The sequence below is a fragment of the Lissotriton helveticus genome, chromosome 1_1, assembly GCF_964261635.1.
Source record: "Lissotriton helveticus chromosome 1_1, aLisHel1.1, whole genome shotgun sequence".
In the NCBI taxonomy this organism is placed as follows: domain Eukaryota; kingdom Metazoa; phylum Chordata; class Amphibia; order Caudata; family Salamandridae; genus Lissotriton; species Lissotriton helveticus.
The window spans coordinates 1,299,440,573-1,299,461,387 of NC_136057.1; the positions used below are offsets into that span (position 1 = coordinate 1,299,440,573).

Sequence of the window (20,815 nt, forward strand, 5' to 3'; positions counted from 1 at the left end):
CTGCTGCTCTCTTTACTATTTACTGTTTGCAAGTACTGTTCAGAGGTACTCCTGTCTGTTGGAAAATGCCTCAGAATGGCTGGGGAAGAATCAGCCACATGGTAGGTGTGCCTTGTGTGTGACTGACTCTGCCCCAGCTGTACCTTCCTCTTAGAGTTGCCTGTCCCGGGGAATTCCTTTGAACAAAGACCTCTAGTGAGAGCTCCGTTAAAAACTAAAGAAAATGGAAGGTTACCGATGTACATTATGGAGGAAAAGGAATGAATCATTACCTTTTTATAAATTATCTAGATTCCTGGTGTTAATAGGATTCACACCAACAATATGGAGCCTAGAGGGAATACAGATTCTGGTCGCCCTCCACTCAAAAAGTCATGAACAACCACAAGACCAGAATCAAACAACTACAGGAATACTAATCTATCACATTTCCTAATGTAGTCACAGAGAATACCTGTAGTATTCTACATAACCCTCTTTACACTCTAATCAGTAGTGTTTGTGTCTTAACATAAAAACCCTTTATCCATACTTTGTTGACAGTTTTTAAGATATCAGGGACTCATAAGTAAACATTCAGTCCCCCACACACACTCATTTGAATAAAAAATGTGAGAAAAGGCGAAATGACCCCTCACGGGCGCAACACCAAGCGGGGAACTGGCAGGTACTCACCAGATAAGCCCATTGTTATCATCATCGGCGGTCATTAAGCCCAACAGAAAAAGTGTCCAAAGAAAAATATCAGAAATGTAAAGGTGCATATAGTGAAATGAAAAGGTAAATCACACCTCACAGTGTGGGAAAAGTGGTTAAAATTGAAGGGATTCACTCGATGCACAACATTTTTATTCTTTTACTCAGTGAACCCACTCAAATTAAAAAACAGTATAGGTTGCTATGTATGCATACCACTGTTAGATGCCAACATGTTACACACGGGCTACCACAATTTTAAGTGCCCAAAGAGACATGGCTGATTTTGTGAATTAATTGTGAAGTTAACGAGATCCCTAGCCCAACTCAAAATGGCGTACTGTTCTCTTGATACTACGTGAGTAGCCGCGTGAGATAGAATGTAAGCAAGCAGGGAAAGGGAGACGCCGCGCAGAGGGAGACAACACGCTCTGTGTTGCCCAGGCGGTAAGGGGGTTAAAGATTGGCTGTGGGTTAGATAGTCGGTGTAAATATCTGTACAATTAGTAACCCTTACGAATGAGTTTGATTTAGAAAGCACAAATGACACCCAAGTGATAACAAGGTGGGATACCAGCTGTGGGCTCCTGGGCTTAGGGGGTGTTTGCAGTTTATTAGTGATTTTTAGAAACTGTGATTCAGCGGAACTCTGAGAGCGGGGGGCAGCACATGCAGATATGACCACTGATAATACATCATGATAGGTGAAACTAGTGGAAGGTGTGCAACAATTAAAGTGACGCGAGTTTCCGAAATCATGACTCTGCCATAATATAGACTCTCTGATAGCGATATTTCTAGTGAGAGATTGACTATCTTCGTTGGTTGAGATGTAGTGGCTAATTGTCCATTGTTTGATCCACATATACTTGGGACTGCTGAAGCACTGCCTTGCTGGCAAAGGGTTACACGTAAAGCACCCTTTTTTTAGCTCATGAACCTCTTAGCCGGTAGGCTACACGGTGGCTAACAGAGGGTAAATATGCTCAATGAAGTATCTATCGAGCTTTAGAACATATCCAAGGGAGTTCTCATTTATACATGTTGTCAATGGTTTAAGTGTATTTTTATTTTGTTGACAGTTTTTTAGATTGATGTGCCCAATATTCGGTGCCGTGGTGAAAAAACGCTTGGCCCTGAAGAATCTGCATAAAGTGTGTATAGCAGAGAAACATGTTGGCATCTAACAGTGGTATGCATACATAGCAACCTATACTGTTTTTTAATTTGAGTGGGTTCACTGAGTAAAAGAATAAAAATGCTGTGCATCGAGTGAATCCCTTCAATTTTAACCACTTTTCCCACACTGTGAGGTGTGATTTACCTTTTCACTTCACTATATGCACCTTTACATTTCTGATAATTTTCTTTGGACACTTTTTCTGTTGGGCTTAATGACCGCCGATGATGATAACAATGGGCTTATCTGGTGAGTACCTGCCAGTTACCCGCTTGGTGTTGCGCCCGTGAGGGGTCATTTCGCCTTTCCTCACATTTTTTATTCAAATGAGTGTGTGTGGGGGACTGAATGTTTACTTATGAGTCCCTGATATCTTAAAAACTGTCAACAAAGTACGGATAAAGGGTTTTTATGTTAAGATACAAACACTACTGATTAGAGTGTAAAGAGGGTTATGTAGAATACTACAGGTCTTCTCTCTGACTACATTAGGAAATGTGATAGATTAGTATTCCTCTAGTTGTTTGATTCTGGTCTTGTGGTTGTTCATGGTTAATAGGATTCAAACAAAGTAAGTTGATTTGAGTGGACTTTGGGCCTTATTTTTAAAGATTTTGCCAAAGGGCAGCACCGCAGGCCTTTCTGCTGCGCTGCCCTACGGCAAAAGAAAGGGGCAGGAATGTGCTGTATCTATCAGATAGGGCGCATTCCTTTCCTTTTCTCCTGTCCTGGCGCACATTGGGCTACCATGCGTCAACGCAGGCACCATTGCATCATGGTGCAAGGATGCCTGCGTTGCAAGGTTGCTTGTTTTTGTGCAAGAAGGGAAACCTTCCTGCACAAAAACAATCACCAAAGGCTTTTTCCTCTTTCTATGCGTGCTGCAAAATGCAGTACACATGTAAAAAGGAAAAACGAGGAGAAATAAAGGATTTCTCCTTGTTGCGCCTTCCTTACGCCTCCCCCGGGGAGGCTTAACGTTTTGGAGCTGCCTCAGAGTTACGATTCCCCCTAAATCTCCCCCTAAATCTGAGGCAGTGTCAAAAAGCCATGGGTGTTGTTGGGAACACCCCCATTACGCAAAGCGGCTTAGTGCTGCCAGGTTAATATGGAGCAGGCCCCTTTGCCATTGAAGGGTCGCAAAAAGAGACGCTCCTGTGGCATAGCCTCATTGGAAATGAGGTCCTTTGGGCCTCCTTTACAACATTTTGATGAATGGCAGCGCAGCAAGCCTTCCTGCTGCGCTGCCGTGCGTCAAAATAAAAAGGCAGGCATGCACCGTATCTACAAGATACTGTGCATTCCTGTCCTTCTCCCCTGTGCCGGCGCACAAACAGCAGCTGTGCGCCAGCGCAGGAACCGGGATAACCTTCCTGCACAAAAACAATCATTAAAGGCATTTTCTTTTCTATGCGTGCATGCATTATGCAGCACACATAGAAAGAGGAAAACAAGGAGAAACTAAAGTATTTCTCCTAATTGCACCTCCTTACGTCTCCCCTGGGGAGGCTTGGAATCTGGGAATGGGTCAAGATCCATGGATGTTCCGTGGGAACACCCACAGCAATGCCCCTTTAACGCAGAGTTATGCGTGAAAGGGAAACATATTTACAAGGACATGAAAAGTCACGCAGGGTGACTTTAGATTGCCTTGTAAATATGGGAGCCTATTGCACTGCCTGTGCGTCAATACAAGTGATGCACCGGTGGCACAATGGCTTGTAAATAAGCCCCCATAGTTTTTTAGAATCGGGACCATCAGCTTACAGAAGAATACAGATGGTAAAACAACAATAATCATGAAGGAAAGTCTTGCATAACCAGATCCGTGCTCTTAAAGAAGGAAGATTTATGGTAAACACTAGAACGGATACAAAAGTTTCTTAAGTTCTAGGTACTTCAATATGACAAGAAATACCGTCATTATGCTATATTGTCTTTCTTACTATGAATTCATATTGGGTATTCAATTAGATTTTTGGTAGAAGGTTGATTGTACTTTTAACAAATGTCATTCATTTTTGTTTAACCCCTTCCACGCTGATGACGAGCTCAGCTCGTCATGAGGTACACCTCTCGTACGCTCATGACGAGCTGAGCTCGTCATGTAACGCGGTATTTACAAAACTTCAGCGCACAGCGGGAAAACCGCTAGCGTTGATGCGGTTAAATACCACAAGTGACCACGCCTAACGCATCTAGGACGCGCTGTGGCCATTTTATGGTCAAAATCTGTTTATTTACTTTTAAAGAATTAACACATACGTTCACCTACAAATGTTGGCTGGTGAGGATTGATAGAGGAATGGGGGTGTGTGATGGGATGGGAGGGTAGAGGATCAGAGTAGAAGAGCTTGGGTATGGGAGATTAATGAGGGGTAAGCATGGGATGGAAATGTCCCCCACCACGGGCTTAGTCAATGGAGTTAAGGTAGTCCAAGGTGCCGGACTCACTGAGGTAAGTCTCTGGGTCATCTGAGTCCACTATACTCTGGCAGATGGTTAGTGGGGGTGTCCGTTGCACATGGCAGACATTTCAACTAAGGCGGTCTGACCTGTGTACACAGCGGCTTGAGCGGATACGCAGAATCGAGAGGAAACATTATTGAACACTAGTGAGAATATTTTTGTCATACGTCTGTAATTGCTGGTTATTGAGGGTACTCTAGTGAATGTACTTTTATTAAAAAATCTAGGGGAGGAGCCAAGCTCGCGAGCGGAATGGTCGCCTTGTAGCTCGGCTCCGTCAGCCCTCTGTCCTGACTCGCATATCCTGTTGCATATCCTGCCCAGAGACGACATAATTCCGAAGAAATAGGAACGCAACGTTTCGCTCTTACTCACCGTTTGGCCTGGAGACTCCGGCGTGCTGCGGTTCCGAAGTTGTGCCCCCCGAAGGGACCTGGGCCTTCGTGGTGTTGAGACCGGGGCCTCGCCTATCGGATCCGACCTGGCGTTGTGGTGACCGTCGGCCCCGGCCGGGAGACTGCGCCACTGGTGAGAGCCGTTGTGAGAACATCCCGGTGACCCTGATCCGGGCCCGCCTTGACGGCCGTGAGGCTGGTGCGGGGCGCGGTGCTCCGTGGACTGATCGTGTGAAGGGGTCCCCCCGCCGCTGCTCCGTCCATCGACCCTGGACCCTCGTCCTCGGACTCTGTTTGAGAGGAGCGCCAGAGATACTGCAGACGGCCCCCCGCCTTGGGCGAATCTCCTTTTTTCACCGAGGCTGCCATTGCTGGGACCCCCCGGAAATCTGTAAAGGGCCGCATTTGTGAACTGTTCCGAAAATCGCAGAGGGTGGTGAGGAGGCTGAATTCACAAAATGGCTGCCAAGGACCTGTGCTGTGGGTCTCCTCGTGATGACGGACTTGGGTTGCTGGACTGCACGGGGCCTGGACGTGTGTGCGTGAGCCTACGATTGGAGACGTTCTTGATGCCTTACGATCCTTACGCGCGGCCCTGGCCCCCGGTGCTCCGGGAGACTCGATTTGTTCCACCGCCATCTTGGGTGAACGCTGCTTCATGGTCCCCTCTTGTCTCAGTGATGCCACTGCCTCGCCTCCCTCGGTCGCTACGAGGGCTACTGTCGCTATCCATCGACGGGTTTGCTGGCCGGTGGATTTGGAACCTCCTGCTCTTCGATGTTTGGAGTTTGGGGACTTGGATGTCGTGCGGGGACCTGATCCTCCCCGGGTGCCTGAGAACAATGGTGGACCGCTGCCTGTTTTTGCCTTGATGAGGTCGTGTTTCTATTTTGCAGGGAAACCCCCGCTTTTCCTAACGGCGAGACTGAACTCCTGTCTATTATTGCCCTTGTTGCTATTGCTGAGACATTTGAACTGCCTATTTGAACTTTTGCCCACTTGCTTACTGATTGCCCTCCCTGGCCTACGTTTTGCTCGTACTTTCTTTCATTTGTGTGCTTGCCTCGCATCGTGTTGCTTACTTCACACTGTCCTGTGGTGGGTGGTAATTGTGGTTAGGAAGGGACTGGGGTGAGATGCACGGCTCCCGGTGGTTTATTGGTGTATAGATCCGTGGCGAAGTTGCTCATATTTCTAGTGCTGTGGGAGACCCCCCTGTACGTTTTTTGGCGCTCGAGATTGTGTCGTTCTGGTTCACATGTAATATAATCGTATGGTTGGGTGGAGGGCTGTGGCCGACCGTATTTGTTTCTGTCCTTTTGCTCCTCCCTCCCATTTATTTCTTTTGTTTTCATGTCCCTTTTTTTGTCTCTATATTCTTCTTCTCTCTTGTCTCTACTACATTTCGGGTTCTGGTTTAGGGCGACAGGCGCGCTGTTTGGAGGGTAGGCCGTAGCCTTCTACAGGGGTGCTGGGTGGGATGGGTGGGTTGGGTCTTATTTGATGTTTTATTTTCCTCAGTTCTATGGCCCTTTTGTATCTCTTTATTGGAGTGCCGCGTCTGTCCTTGCCCTCCGTGGTATGATTGGGGTGGGGTCTGTAATGTCGCTGTTCTTCTTTTTGTAGTTTTGCTGCTTTCCACTGCGACTCCCATGCCCTCCTCGTTGCTGATATTACCGCTCTTTTATGTGTTCCTTGCTACGGGGCGCTTGTTTAGGCGCGGCATTCTTCTCTTTCAGTCTGTGTTTTCCTTTCCCTCTCTTCTTTCCTCTCCCCCCCCTCCCTCCCTTTTTCCTTCAATCCCAAGGTCAGTATGACGGGTTAGTCTTGGTGTTGTCGCTATTCCGGCCCCTTTGTTCTGTTTCCGATGTGATACTGGGTGGTGGGGATGTAAAGTTGTTCTTAATTATATACTGACTTGTGTTCACAGCCCTGTTTTTATACCGATATATACAGTGCTGACATTCCTGCATGGCTGCCCTTTAGCCTTACTGTTACCAATGGTTTGATTTGGGAATCCGGATTCCTCTATATTGTCGCCGAGCCTGTCATGCTCCTTATTGCCCTATTATAAAAAATAACCTTCTTTGCTCCTGTTTGCTGGCCGTTTGGATCCTCTCTCCTCCCCCCTGTTTAAGATTGTATTGCTTACGTTCCTCTATGATTGATTCTGTAACTTCATTCTGGACTTCTTGACTGCTTTCACGTATTGTGGCCGGCCAGTTTGGTTGTAGGCCCAGATTTGTATATCCTGTCTATACCAATAAAGGTTTACAAAAAAAAATAAAAAATCTATATATGTTGGTCATTCTTAAATAAAAGAGGCGATGCGTAAATCTTCTATATGTTTTTAAATTACAGTGTTAGAAGCTCACATTATACACTCTCCTAAAGATGGGATTTTTATCCTCAAATGTGTCGAGAACAGGATTGAGAATATTTAAAAACTTTAAATAGAGTGTTTGAAATGTATATGGAGAACAAATGTGAATGGAAGATTTCAATGTAAATAATGGTGCCTATATCAAAAATGAAAGAATACATTAAAAAAACTCTAACAACATGTGACTTTTCAGAGGAGGAGAATCTCGTCTTGTTTATGACTTACATGGTTGGCTTCCATGCAATTCAAGGGTTGTACTACTGAACATCCACACTTACAATATCGTGGTACAGCAATATCAAGGACAGATTATCGAGGGACAAAATAATGGAACATGAGTGCTTATAGGAAAGTATAGATTTACTGTTCCTAACTCTACATATGTTCATACTTTGAAGATGTATGTGCTGCGTAGGTACATATATGTGGAGTTAGGTATAGAAAATCTAGACTTACCTGTCAATATTTTTCCTCAATTTCATTTATTTTATTTATTTGAAAGGTTTTATATAGCGCTGGCTAGACCCGGAGGTATCAGAGCGCTTTACATGAGTATAAGATACATCGATTACAAAGGTTACACAGTTGTTGGAGCATAGCTACATAGTTACATGTTAGGTCGAGACAAACAATAAGGAAATATGCTTAAGGGAAAAAGCAGGCAAGGGGAGAGATTCAAGGGAGAGAGGGTAGGAGCAGGAAAGTAGACAGCGAAAGAAAGAGGGAAAGAGGAGGTGGAGGGTGAGAAACACAGCATGAAAGTAGAGGGGAAGGGTGACGGGGTCACAACCCGGTAGACGAGTAATAGTTACATCCAAAGTCCAGTAAGCTGTGATCCCAGGGGAAGTGGTATCATTCCCCCAATTGCGTTGCGAGAGGCTCCCTTAATGCAGTGGACTCTCAGAGGGGTCTCTGAGACTCCAAGGCCTACCTACTGGATCCTACCCCAAAAAGGGGAGAGGGAGTGCTTTGGCAAGGGGCGCCATACCATACCTCAACTGTGAGTGGCTCCCTTTGCACAGTGGACTCTCAGGAATCACTGAGACTCCAGAGTATAAGTAATTGGATCTTTCCCCAACAAGGGGAGAAGGAGTGCTTAGTTAAAGGGCACAAGGGACAGGGGCTAGGAGAGATTATGGGGAGAGGGGATAGGAGCAGAGAAGTAGACAAAGAATGAAAAAGGGAAAGCGGTAGGGAAGGGTGATAGAGAGCATAAAAGGGGGGTGAATAGGGCACAAGCCGGTAAACAGGTAGATCTCAGCAACAATGTTGCGAGAATTCGTAGGAGGGAGGGGAGGTAGGAGCCATCGCAGGGAGACGAGGAAGAACTGTGCCCAATGTCCGGCAGGGTAGGTGACGGTCAAGGGGAAACCAAGGCCAATCTACTCTATAGCTGTCTAGCAGCTCCACCAGAAATCAGCCATGTTGCTCCGGTCTCAGAGTTCAAGAAAAACAGTTTTGAACAGATACATAAGCTACAGTTGCATGGTGTAGAGTGGAAGAACTTGTCCCCACTAGAGGACAGAGGAAAAAGCGAGATACAAAACAATCTAGAGAAGGAGCAGGAGGCTGCCATTTAGGCTGCAGAGGAAACTAAAGCTGAGGCAGACGCCGTTTTAAGGTCAGGCACGTCAAGTCCAGGCCTCTGTAGGTCCCTGTGTAGGCGTTGAGGTGATAGTTGGTCTCAGCCTTGATGAAGCCCAGTTCATGGGAGGAAGCAGCCAGCTCTAACCACCTGGACGCCATTTAGAGGCCACCCCCCATATTCATATTTGCAGCAACCGATCGCATAAGTTTGCCTCAGGGTGCCTCCAGTGTCCGCCTATAGGCCCTCTCCACACTCGGCCAATTTAACCAACCTCTGGGATAGTCGCCGGGCTCTGGTCTCCAGTGTGACCACAATTGCCCTTCGAGGATCAATTAGTCTCTACTGGTAAAAATTCCTCCAAACCTCCGTCATAGGGGTCTTATCTGATGTCCGCTATCTTAAGATCAGGCAAAGTTTAAAAATTGCTCCTGCGTTCACTTAAAAAGATCTGGCCCCCAAACCTGCCCCTTCTTACTCCCAACGTCTCCTGCCATATCGGGAGACTAAACTGACTTTTATTGTGGCCTTTTCACCGTCTCAGGTGATCGATGCCCAGCGGGCACCATGCTGAGGTCAGGCACAGACCACGCTAGCTTTTCAACTCTAACTCTGTGCCTTCAGTTTGCCGAGGGGTCATCCCTGGTCCCCTGGCACTCTGTGCAGTCAGCCGGGTGTTCGAACGGCCCTTGAACTCATCGCCTCTGATCAGGACAACCCCAGAGCACCAGGCAGCGTTGCTGATGTTTCCCTCGCCGCCTCAGGTAACTCCTCCAAAGTCCCGTGGTGGGCACTAACCGCGGCTCGCTCCGGCTCTTCCCAGCTCTGGCCAATGACACAGTTCGCCACCAATCACTGCACGTTCCCTGCGGGCTCCACCAAAATCCAACACCAATTTATAAAAATAGGTAGTATTTTTATCTTTTAAATGACACCAAAACAAAACAAATCCACTGTAGGGAACCAGAGATATGAATTTTTAAAGATTAGTCACTTTCTAGTGCTTAGAAACCAACAGTCCCCCTTTTAGTCATTTTGTTTTCCCTGTCAGGGACACACCTTTATAAATTGTTCTGAAGAATTTTCTCACCACTGTGGTGGGCCGCCTTCTTCAGCAAGTGGGGTCCATTTAGAACACCTTCCTGGAGTTCTGCTTGCGGGTCCCAAAGTATCCAACACACAGTCCAAGGTTCTGGAATCTCCAAGAGGTACCTTGAAAGTGTGAAACTTCAATTCCGCAATCCACTTGAACAAAACCCTTACAAATCCACTGGTACTCCAGGCTTTGAATTCTTTGTGAGGCTGTCCAGGTGAGCTCTGTTAACCTGTAGCTTGCAGGGAGTTCAACTCTTGAGTCCTTTGGCAGCAAGGTAATACACAGGGCTGCAGTTTCACTTGGTGCAGTCTTCAGAGGTCAGGCCTTAGAGTTACTTGCACAGCAAAATCTTTTCAGCAGGGCACTTCTTGCTTCATTCAGTTTCAAGCAACAGATCTGGAGGGCTCTGCCCCTCTCAGATACTTATTCAAAATTCTCTGGGTCAAGCACCAGGTCACTGCTGACCAGTGAGAGCAGGGCAACTCCTCATAGTTTTGACCACATCCTGTAGTGTGTGGCATTAGTTTGTCCAAGAGTGCATCATTCTTCCAAATCCATAATGGCTGATTTTCCAGCAAGGAGGTAAGAGCTGGCTAAACACTCCCCCTGGGATGGCTTATTTCCATGGACTCTCCCCCTGCCATCTGCACATACCTTCCTTAAGCATAAAATCTCATGGGAGAAAGATCTTTTATTTACAAAATTATGTGATTTGGCTATCTTAACTGTTGCTCACATGCTGTGGATACACCCTATTGCCCCACAGGTTCAGTCTTGTTATCGCTTCACCAGAAGTTTCCTGTCCTCACTGCCTCCTCAGATTAATTCACAGGGGTGAGAATATACATTCTTTCCCCCCTCATGTGTCTTTGGTTTAATCATATCATGGAAAATTCACAGACAAAGAATAATAGAGAAGGACAGAAGTCAGTAATCCGTTTTATAGTCAATGTCGAGGAAAGACCAACAAACGACCTACCAAAATGCATTGAAGAAGCTTTGTAACCAACAAAATATTTTGACAGCAGTCCTCCAGTTACAGCCCCAAGATAATTTATGAATTTATCAAAGATACCCATATCTTCACTTTGTAAAGTTTCACATCTGTTTAATTTAAATTCAGTGCATTCCACCTCAGCTGCACGTGAGCTGGTCTCAAACGCCTTTCTAGTCTAAGACTCACGACGACTGATATGAGTTCCAAAAATAATTTTCCTCATATTCTGGTAAAAATACCTAAGGCCCTCATCTTGGCACAGAGGGATTTGTTGTGAATTTCCAATTTCAGAAAGTTTTGATTTTAAGGCATTAAAAATGGTAGATCTAATACTCATGGTAGTAACTTGCTACGCCTATATTGTATTGCAGTGCTGTTAATCTAGTGCTTCATACCACCGAAAAGGCGCTGAGGCGCATTTGCGGGCAGGTAGCGCTGTATTCCATAGGAGGCCTATGGATGGAAGAGCATGCATTTGTATTGCCTGAATTTTTTGTGTTGTGATGCTGTACCTCCAGACCAGCTTTGTGGTCTCCATGTGTTTATGCAACACACTTATACATTAATTTGAATCACAGAGAAGTGAGCGATAGGACACTTAAGCAGTTACACACCAGTGCATGAATGGAAAGTGTGAGAATGCGTTGTGGCCTTAGTGGGAAGTGGTGTGGTACCTTGTGTATTTGTCAGAGACTGCTCAAAAATTTGTCAGGGCAAGCACACGACTTCCCCTACACGTGGGTGTAGGACAAAAGAGTGAGAAAAGATGTAGTTGTGTTTGCGTGCTGATACCTATGAGTTCTGGACCGTACTCTATCATAACAGTTTACACCACATTGAGTGTGGATATAAGAAGTGCCTAGAGTTGAAGGAAGTCTACCCTCTGGTCTCTAATCTTGCATCATTTGCAGTATATGCTCAGAGCAACAGAGGATCAACCAGTAAATGAGAAACAATACTATATCCCTGAGGAGCCCTCTCGAGGTGCAGTAGGGAACAACCTATGGGTATTATGTAGTTATTTGTTTATTATTTTAAAAGTTTTATATAGCGCTGGCTAGACCCAGAGGTATCAGATCGCTTTACAGAAGCATGAGCAAGGCAACATATCCCAGGAGCAATGCATACAAACAAACTACAAAAGGGGATGTGAGACATCCAATAAGGTATCCGGATCAAGGCAAAATTCTAAGGATCAAAAATGTTACATACAGTTAAAAATAAGGAGAGTGAGACAGAAGGATACACAATTAAATATACAAAGAAACATTTGTAGTTACAGAAATGAGGTCAAAATAATTAACAAAGTTAGGGGTTGAAAAGTGCAGGCTCGGCTGGAGCCAGCATTAACAAAACACTGTAAGGAAATTTACAGAAATAAGGTTAGAACAGAAGTAACTGAAGGACCATGAGGAGCAAGGCTAGTATTATTCATCCAGTCATAGTGTATACTCTGCTGGGTTACCATATAGAGGCAGAGGAGCAGCCATTATCCAATCAGCTGTCGTGTGTGCTCTCCACCCAGGTCTAGCAGGCAGCAACCCATTGGAGTTGGCATGGTACATGCTCTGAAGAGCCACCCAGAAGACAGGGAGCAGCCCAGCCCATAGGTATATACATTATAAATGAGGCTCCTAGTTTTCTGTTTTCACTGACTTTTACAGACAAATACAGACAGAAAACAATGTATTTCCTGTCTGTATTTACTTTTAAAAGCGGAAAAATGTAGAACATTGTGCTGCTTGTAAGTGACTTCCCATGCTGTCCTTTCATAAATTCTAGGCCAACGGATGAGCAGATAGACATCATGGAGAGTTAAAAATAAAAAGTATCAAATGTCCTTAAATACAGGCATATGTTATAACATATTTGTATATAATGCTCATATTTACCTGTGGGTATAGGGTTGTGTTATATTTGGCTTCTTAATTACCTAAAACTTGACCGGTATCAAAGTATGAGTGCATGTTTATTAGTTAAATAAATGCGGAAATATACTATTTTACGTCTCCATTTATTCTCAAAACACAATATAAATATGGAAAATGACCAATAAAATGCCCAAAAAATAAATATGGCTAAATACAGGCAGAAATGTTAAAAATAAAAATACCATAAAACAGGGAGCCTTAATTATAAAGGCAGCCATGGTATGCGCTGATGACTCCACTATGGAGTGACAAAGGGGCAACCATTATATGACCTGTCATATTATATGATCCCCTCTTCAGACTAATATAAAACTACATATATCCAGTGATAACTTTCATGAACTGGGTGGATTTCTTGCATTTTGAGGGGGCGCTAATAAGCATGCTCTAAGATGGCCGCCTAGTACTGGTGCTCCAGAGATCCCTTAAGCCTTATTAAATTGTGCTGCTTTTCTAAAATGTGCTCCCTTTCAAAGCCAGTTCCTAGGTGCGGTTCATATCTGGCACGGCTCTATGAAGTCCCTATCAATAGATGAAGTGGGGGCAAGGTCATGTGGGCAAGTCTCTAAGACCATTTCAATTTTACCTGTTCCTCCAAGTTTTCGTTTCTTCACTTTGACTTTATCAAGGGATCCATTGATATTTATGCGAAATGGCCGCTGAAACCCCATTATGAAATAGCACCACGGGAATACTGTGAGCACCAGCGTTTGAGGAGTCTGGAACAGAGGGCAGGGCCTTCTAGGAGTGCAGCCATTTCTCTGGAAGTGAAACAGAGAACCACCACGTCTTCAGAGCACACAAAAAATGCTTAATCTGTCTGAAAATCCTTTGAGGGGCTAAACGGAGCACAAATTATATGTGTCAATTGATCTCAAATGTTGTAAGTGGTCTCATGGGACACCAGCAGTCACAAATACCCCAAAATAGAACTTTATATTAAAATCAAAGCACTGTTGTTGTATATTATTAAACATATGCAGTTACCTTTCACATAAAAAAATATATTGGGCACTGGGTGTTCTCAACCAGAACAAAACCCACGAAGCAGGAGACCGGTAGATGTTTTATTAGAGATGAGTTATAAAGTGGGCAGAGGTTCGGGACTCCTTCCCCCAGACCTCTTAATACGAAAGCGGAAGATTGAAATTTAAATTGCACTCGCGTAGTGCTCACTCTCCCTGTCGAAAACTGGGCATTTCAGTCCTGGCCCGGGATGGGCTACACAAGAATACATCATTTAGTTACAAAAATAGTGTGTGAGTTCCCACAAGGAAGTTTTTTACAAAGCACAAGAATGCATTCTTTAAATTCCCTTTGACCTGTGTGATATTGTTCTTAAATCAGCATGAAATTGCCTTCAGTCTGCATGACATTGCCGTTAAATCGACCTGCTATTACGCCTTAATAACCCGTGCCTTTGGTCGCCATGTTTTAAAGCGGAGTAATACTGTTCATTGTAACAACCCGGAGGAAGGAACTTCCCATCATATTAATCCGTGGTAAATCAGTATAATAAGCGGTCAAATTCGCTTAATCGGCATGTGATTGCTCCTACATCAGCTTGGACTTTCTTTATAATGCACGTAATTATTATGCGTGCCTTAGGCCATGGCGAAACGTTGAAGCAGTGGCAGGCTACTGCTCATGTGACAAACAACGAGAAATGTTCCTCTAATCAGCAGAACCAGACGTGGTATTTATTTCAGAATAATCAAAAGTAAATCCCCTAATGACCACACAGTTCTTACTGGTTCTATCAGCTGCAGAACGCCTAAAGGCGATAGTGGGAAAACGTGGGCGGACACTTCTGTTACCTGGAAGGGCTAGCGGGCAAAGGCAGGTACTATTCATCTCGAGGCAAAGGAATACACCCTGATACTACAGTGAGTTAGTAACAACTGAAGTGGTTTTTAAATGCATTCCGAACAGCGGTAGAAAACGAATAGAGCCCACTATTTTGCGTAGATTAATTTGTCATGGGATGAAGAAACCCACTCCAAGCATTTATATCCCAAAGTATCCAGAGAGGTCCAACATGGGATGGGCGTGCAGTGTGAACTCACCTCTCGTCCATAGAGTGAAAAGGGACCCCTGCCCCGGAAAGGGAGTGTTCATGGGAGGGATACCAGACGGAGGTCCCACCTCGACATTACAGGGGAGTAAACAAGAGAAAGAACGAGGGGGCATATTAGCAAGAACCTTGTTAAAATGATCGCCGTTTTAGCGGCATGAAACTGCCGCTAAAATGGCGATAATGGGCTTGCTAATATGCGTTATAAAATTACAATAGAAGCCCAGGTTAGATGTCCTGCACATCTAACCTGGCCTTCTATTGGAATTCTATAACGCATATTAGCAAGCTCATTATCGCCATTTTAGCGGCAGTTTCATGCCGCTAAAACGGCGATCATTTTAGCGAGGTTCTTGCTAATATGCCCGTAGTCTTAAGTGGTAGGACACCCAACCCCATCTCAAAACTACAGTGATAGCCTAGAGAGACCAGGAACTGAATATAGGATACAGAAATAACTTTCCTCACTTCCACGTGGCAGTGATTCACTCAGAGAGATTTCAGGGGTGGAAGACAAACAACACCAAGGTTCCATCTCCAGAGAGAGGCCTATGACTGTAGGGGCGGTGAAACATAACTCGACTTTCACTCATACAAGTGATGCTTCTAGAAAGATGAAGGGCTGGATTGAATTTGAGCCGCAAAGCATCCGCTTCCACCCTAGCCCCATTGAGTCCATGCAGTGGAAGGGCGCAGAGGCCTCTGAGGCGAGTTGAGGCGCACTGGCGGGATACTGGCGTTGTCCTTGCCCCTTCCCCATTCATCTACCTTCTTTGCTTGCTGACTCCGTGCCCCTCCTCCATTTGGCTTCAAGTTCTGGCAGTGGGTGCAGGTTGCCGTACACGCCCTGCTGGTCCATCCCGCGAGGCGGCCTCCTCAATGAGTTCTAGTGGGTCCGAGTCCGAGGGCACCTCTCAGACGCACGAGGCTCTATCCGAGGCCTCCCTCGGCGGTGAGCTCTAATTCTCGTGTTATTTTTAGCTTCCTTAGTGACACCGGAAGTGCACCCGAGCAGCCACGAGGAACTTGATGCAAATACATGCCCACAGCACATCTTAGCAGGAGAGGCGGCTAATCTATTTCTGAAGTAGCTACTGCCACCACCACCTCTGCCTCCGCCCCCACCAGATCTGCCAAGCTGTCATGGGTGAAGGCCTGGTGCCTTGACCCCACCCTTTGTGGGCACTGATGGTGGCAGTGCTCCAAATGACACAATGTGTGGGCTTGGGGTCAGGTTGATATATGAGAATGAAGCAGAGTCTCTGGAATTGCTCAAACTCCCCCACCAGTGGTCTCCTTGCAGGGACATAGGCAGCCACACTTGGACCATGTGCAAGTAGCTCTCACCCTGCTGAGGTGTCTGCTTTGCATTCTGGGAGTTGTTCTACCGATTTTATAATGGAACACTGTTATCATGAAGTTGGTCCTTTAGCACGAAGAAACCTCTGGTTAACTGCCTCTCTATTAATGGCTTTACCATACCATAGTTTACCATAGCATTACATACCCAGACTACAAATCTCACACTGATTATTTCAAAACATGGACTGGATGAATTGTGTACTTGTATTTTTGCTAGCTCTTTGGGCGTTAGCTTGGCGTGCTCCAAATTCCGCGAAACAACGCTTCTGGGCATCTTAATGACACCAGGGTTGCATTCCTGGTTGGGTACTGTCTGTGTACTTCACTTTGAACTGACTCACTGCTACCTTGTATTTAGTTCACTTTTTGAGGAGTTTTTGTGAAGCAATATAAATGAACCACAACATTTGTCACCTCCAAGTGTGAGGTGGGTGCCAACATGTTGCTGGACCAGGAGACAGACAAGACCTATAAATTCTTAGAAAGCTTGGAGCTGGAGTTCACGGGTGGGTCAGCGGTGTCTACACATCGAATGCCCCTTAGATGATAAAGCCTTAAAGTAGGATGCAAATTAACTGATGTCGGTCCTATGCGTTCGATCAGTTGGGACACGCAGGTAGTCACCAGATAAAGGGAGCCAAGAACCCTATCATGACCTCTGGACTGAGCCTGAAGAAACTGGCGGAAGACTGACCAGAAGTGAGACCTTTTCAAGGATCCTCTGAATTCCAGGAAGTTTTTGTACAGTTCTGGGAAGTTTTAGAGTGTTCCCAAGGTGTAACCTTGTACATAGATGGATCTTCCACTAAATCATTACCGTTTTTAAAGACGGATATCAGTAGAGTCACAGCTGCAATTTTTAGTTGCTTTGTTGGTTGGCCAGTGTTTTATAATTAAATACCTGGAGGCATTTGTGAGTGATAAAAGGCGTCTTAAATTGTGATTTCTCTTTGATCCGGAGCAACGTAGAAACCTAATGACAGGAGTGATGTGATCATAAGACCTAAATCTTTGACTTATAATTTATTTGTGCTTCCTTGTGTTTCTTTTATCTTTGTAGTTGCATTGAAGATTTTCACCTCCCCGCCATGGTCTTTTGGGTTCCTTTTGCATCAACAAATGGCCTCTGCTCACTTGCTTAATGCATTTTTCAAGTAAGGGTCTCCATTTTATTTTTCTAGCCCTTTTCCTTTTATGCCATTTTGCCCAATACGGACTGACAGGATTCTGTGCTCTCCTCCCCAGAGGAGGAATAACTGTTTCCATACTCTGGAGTTCAATGCAAAATAGTTTTAGCGTTGGTGGTAATGCTCATATCCTGGGGGAATGGCAGGGCAGTAGATAGCACAGCCACTAGGCCTGGGTCTGCTTTATTGTAGAAGTAGTACGTTTGGCTGAATACCAGCAGAGAGGGAGTTGCAAAGTGTGACTTTACCAAGGGCCCAAAATCTCTTGCACCCGATGTATCATCAAGACAAGGTAAAACCAAAAGCGACATTCGATCTCAAAAGCCTTGTGAAGGCAAGACCATTCAGCAACTGGTATGGCCTCACGAGGCCGATAGGAGTCAGTACCTTCTTATCCTAGTTTGAAGATTCAGTCACAGACCAGAGTCTGGTGTTGTTTTCGAGGTGAAGTATGTAGGAAGCAGTTGATGGTTTTTGTTGAAGCATTAATTTATTGATAGTTTCGCTCAAGCAACATGTCTTGAATAGTACTGAAAGAAGGGAGTGGGAGCACCGACAGAGCATAATAGTACAGATCTACAACCAGAGTTACATTGATGCATCCAGTCAACACCTTTGCTTTAAGAATAACCAATGCAAGTAGGTGAAATATCTAGAAGAGGGGGTCAAGGGAAGGGTAGAAAGAGATGAGGAAGACAGAGGAAAGAGGTGGGTTGTGTGTACAAGACACTAAAGATGGTAAGACGGGCAGTGATTGTCCCAAAACCCTCCTCAGGAATTAACCCATTGTGGTAGTCACTATAGAAGTGAGACTGGGATCGTGCTTCAAGGTGGGCAAACCTTCTGGGAAGTAGCAGATAGTAATGAGTATGGCACATGGTACAAGTTACGGCTTGTCATATGAAGCAGGAACGATAAATGTATATAGAGTCAAAGAACAGTACAAGAGATGCTGATGTGCATTAGTTAACAATGGGGTGGGGGAACCCTGGGTAAAGACTCAAACACAGGGCTGGTCGCCGCCTAAAAGGAAGGCTTAGAAGGCCTGGGGAGCTAGACAGATTACACCATGGCATGAGGTTGGTTCCAGCCTGACGCGGCTTCACAAATTAACCCCCAATCATGTCAAAAACGGCTAATTGATCATTGAGTTTATCTATGATGCGTTCATGATCAACCATGTGACCAGACATGACCATCTTCTCCCTGAACTATTCTGAGTGTGTTGCAACCTGTGGTGATTGCCAAAGCCTGAGTATGAGTCATTTTGCACCAGACCATGCCACTGCAAATCACCTCCTACAGCTCACAGTCATCTTCCATATTGGACCAGTATAGCTGGTAGGGGAAAGTGATAGCTACAGGAGAGTTCAATAGAAGACTCTGCGGCATATTTACAAGCCCCTTGCACCGCCAAAGTGTCACTTTTTTTGATGCACCGGCAGCACATTGTGGTGCTCCATATTTACAAGGCCACGTGAAGCCACCCTTCGTGGCGTTTCTTGGCCTTGTAAATACGGCACCTTTTCACGCAGCACTTTGTGTGAAAGAGGCGTGCAATGGGTGTTGCTGCGGTTTTTCCCAAGCAACATACGTTTCGTAAACCTGGAAATACGTCAGAATCCTGTGCCTCCCCAGGGGAGGCTTAAAGGAGGCGCAACGAGGAGAAATACTTTTATTTCTCCTCTTTTTTCCTCTTTCTATGTGTGCTGCCATAGAAAGAGGAAAACACCTCTTGTGATTCATTTTGCGCTGGAAGGTGTCCCTCCCTTCACAAAAACAATTCTCCCTGCAACACAGGCAAGGGTGCCTGTATTTGCGTATGGCAGCCAATTGTGCGCCAGCACAGGGGACAGCTCAGAGATACAAAAAATGTTGTTGTAAATATGACACATCCCTGTTCTTTGAAAGTAACGCAGCACAGCGCAGCCAAATGGCTTGCAGCACTGTGCTGCATTACTTTCTTGTAAATAAGCCCCCCTATTTTCAAACAACAGTGTGCTAGGTTGGGCAAGACCACAAGATAAGCAATATATCATGGAGGTTGTTTACAAGCCCCTTGCGCCGCCGGTACGTCACCTTTTCCCATATTAAAAGTGATGCACCAGCGGCACAAGGGACTTGTAAATAAGCCCCCTTATCTCTGTTGTCTGCACCTCCAGCAGATCAAGTTCCCACTCATATGGGCTAAATGTAATTCATGCTTGAACCAGTGCACTCATGCATTATTTTAAAATACCTGTAATTTGACTCTAGCCGCTGGAGTTGATGTTTATGTGTGTTGGGTTATACATGTATGTACCGTGATTGGTGTGTGCCTGGCAACACCCTCGCAGCCCAGCTTCTCGGTACCACAGTTTCCATCCAGGGTGAAAGGGCGTGGAACGTTCAGAAGAGGAAGGCGTCAAACACGTGCAACGTACGCTGTCGCGGATCAGTGGTTCCGCTTCCTGGTTTCTAAGTACGGAGGCCGCGCGCCGAGAACAGTTCATTATCTGCAAAAGTGTTGAATTCACCAAGTCAGGCGCGAAGGAGGTGAGAGCTGAGAGGAGGGGGCGACAGATAGTGCACGTCCTTCATTCCACCGAGGGTGGTAATTTTACCATCAAATTGACTGAATAAAACACGACTGGCAGTAAAGTGCCGCTCATTTCAGAAGGGGAAAAATAATGCGTCACTGGATTTCAGCCAGAACATATCCAGCTACAGCAAAAGAGACTGTCTTAAAATGTTGGTATTTATCACCAAAACACGACCAGGGTGAGCTGGCCTTAAGCAGAGTCAAACCCACAGGTACTGTGACAGGGACATTTTGTTCCCGCATAATGGCTACCACTGCAGGGCCGGCTCTAGGCTCACGGAGGCCCTGAGTAGGGAGTGTAGGTAGGGGGCCCGAGGCCGCCAAATCCCTGCCAGGGGCCGCCACGCAAATATGTATCTAAGGATATATATTGGCATGGCGGCCCCTGGGGTTTGGCGGCCCTGTGCAGGTGCACAGCTTGCACATGCCTTAGGCCGGCCCTGACCACTGACGGGAAACGGCCACTACAACGCGGCCGTTTCCACGAAAACCTTTACCACGCATGCATTATAACGCATGCGGGGTAACAACGAGAGGATTTACCACGCATATCTTTACTACGAAATACGTAGTAAAGGTATGTGTGTTAAATTTAAAAAAAGGGGGGGTTTGGAGCGTCTCCACCCAAAAACGAAAAAATCGAGGGATAAAAAAAGGGGGGTTGGGGGGGCTTCCCCCCCAAAAATAAATAAATACCTGAAGTGACGAACATCAAGCGATCAGCGTCGTAAAAGAGGAAACGGAATTAAACTTCCGCTTCCTCTTTAGGACGTACGGCCGACGTAACCAAGAAGAAAGACGTAACAAAGAAGATGGACAGGAGACGAGTTGAAAAGGTAAGGGAAAATGATTTATTTATTTTTTTTTTTAAATAAGGGT

General features: G+C 45.5%; 1 protein-coding gene across 2 annotated transcripts in view; it reads right to left on the reverse strand.

Moving 5' to 3' along the window:
• Window positions 1-15,739, reverse strand: part of LOC144772711 (C-type lectin domain family 17, member A-like) — a 147,897-nt gene extending 132,158 nt beyond the window's left edge. For both annotated transcript variants that reach the window (XM_078657232.1, XM_078657241.1), the window contains exon 1: window positions 15,575-15,739. In XM_078657232.1, coding sequence (XP_078513358.1) covers window positions 15,575-15,665 — 91 coding nt within the window. In that variant the 5' untranslated portion in view covers window positions 15,666-15,739. The remainder of the gene's footprint in view (window positions 1-15,574) is intronic.
• Between the last annotated feature and the right edge of the window lie 5,076 nt (window positions 15,740-20,815).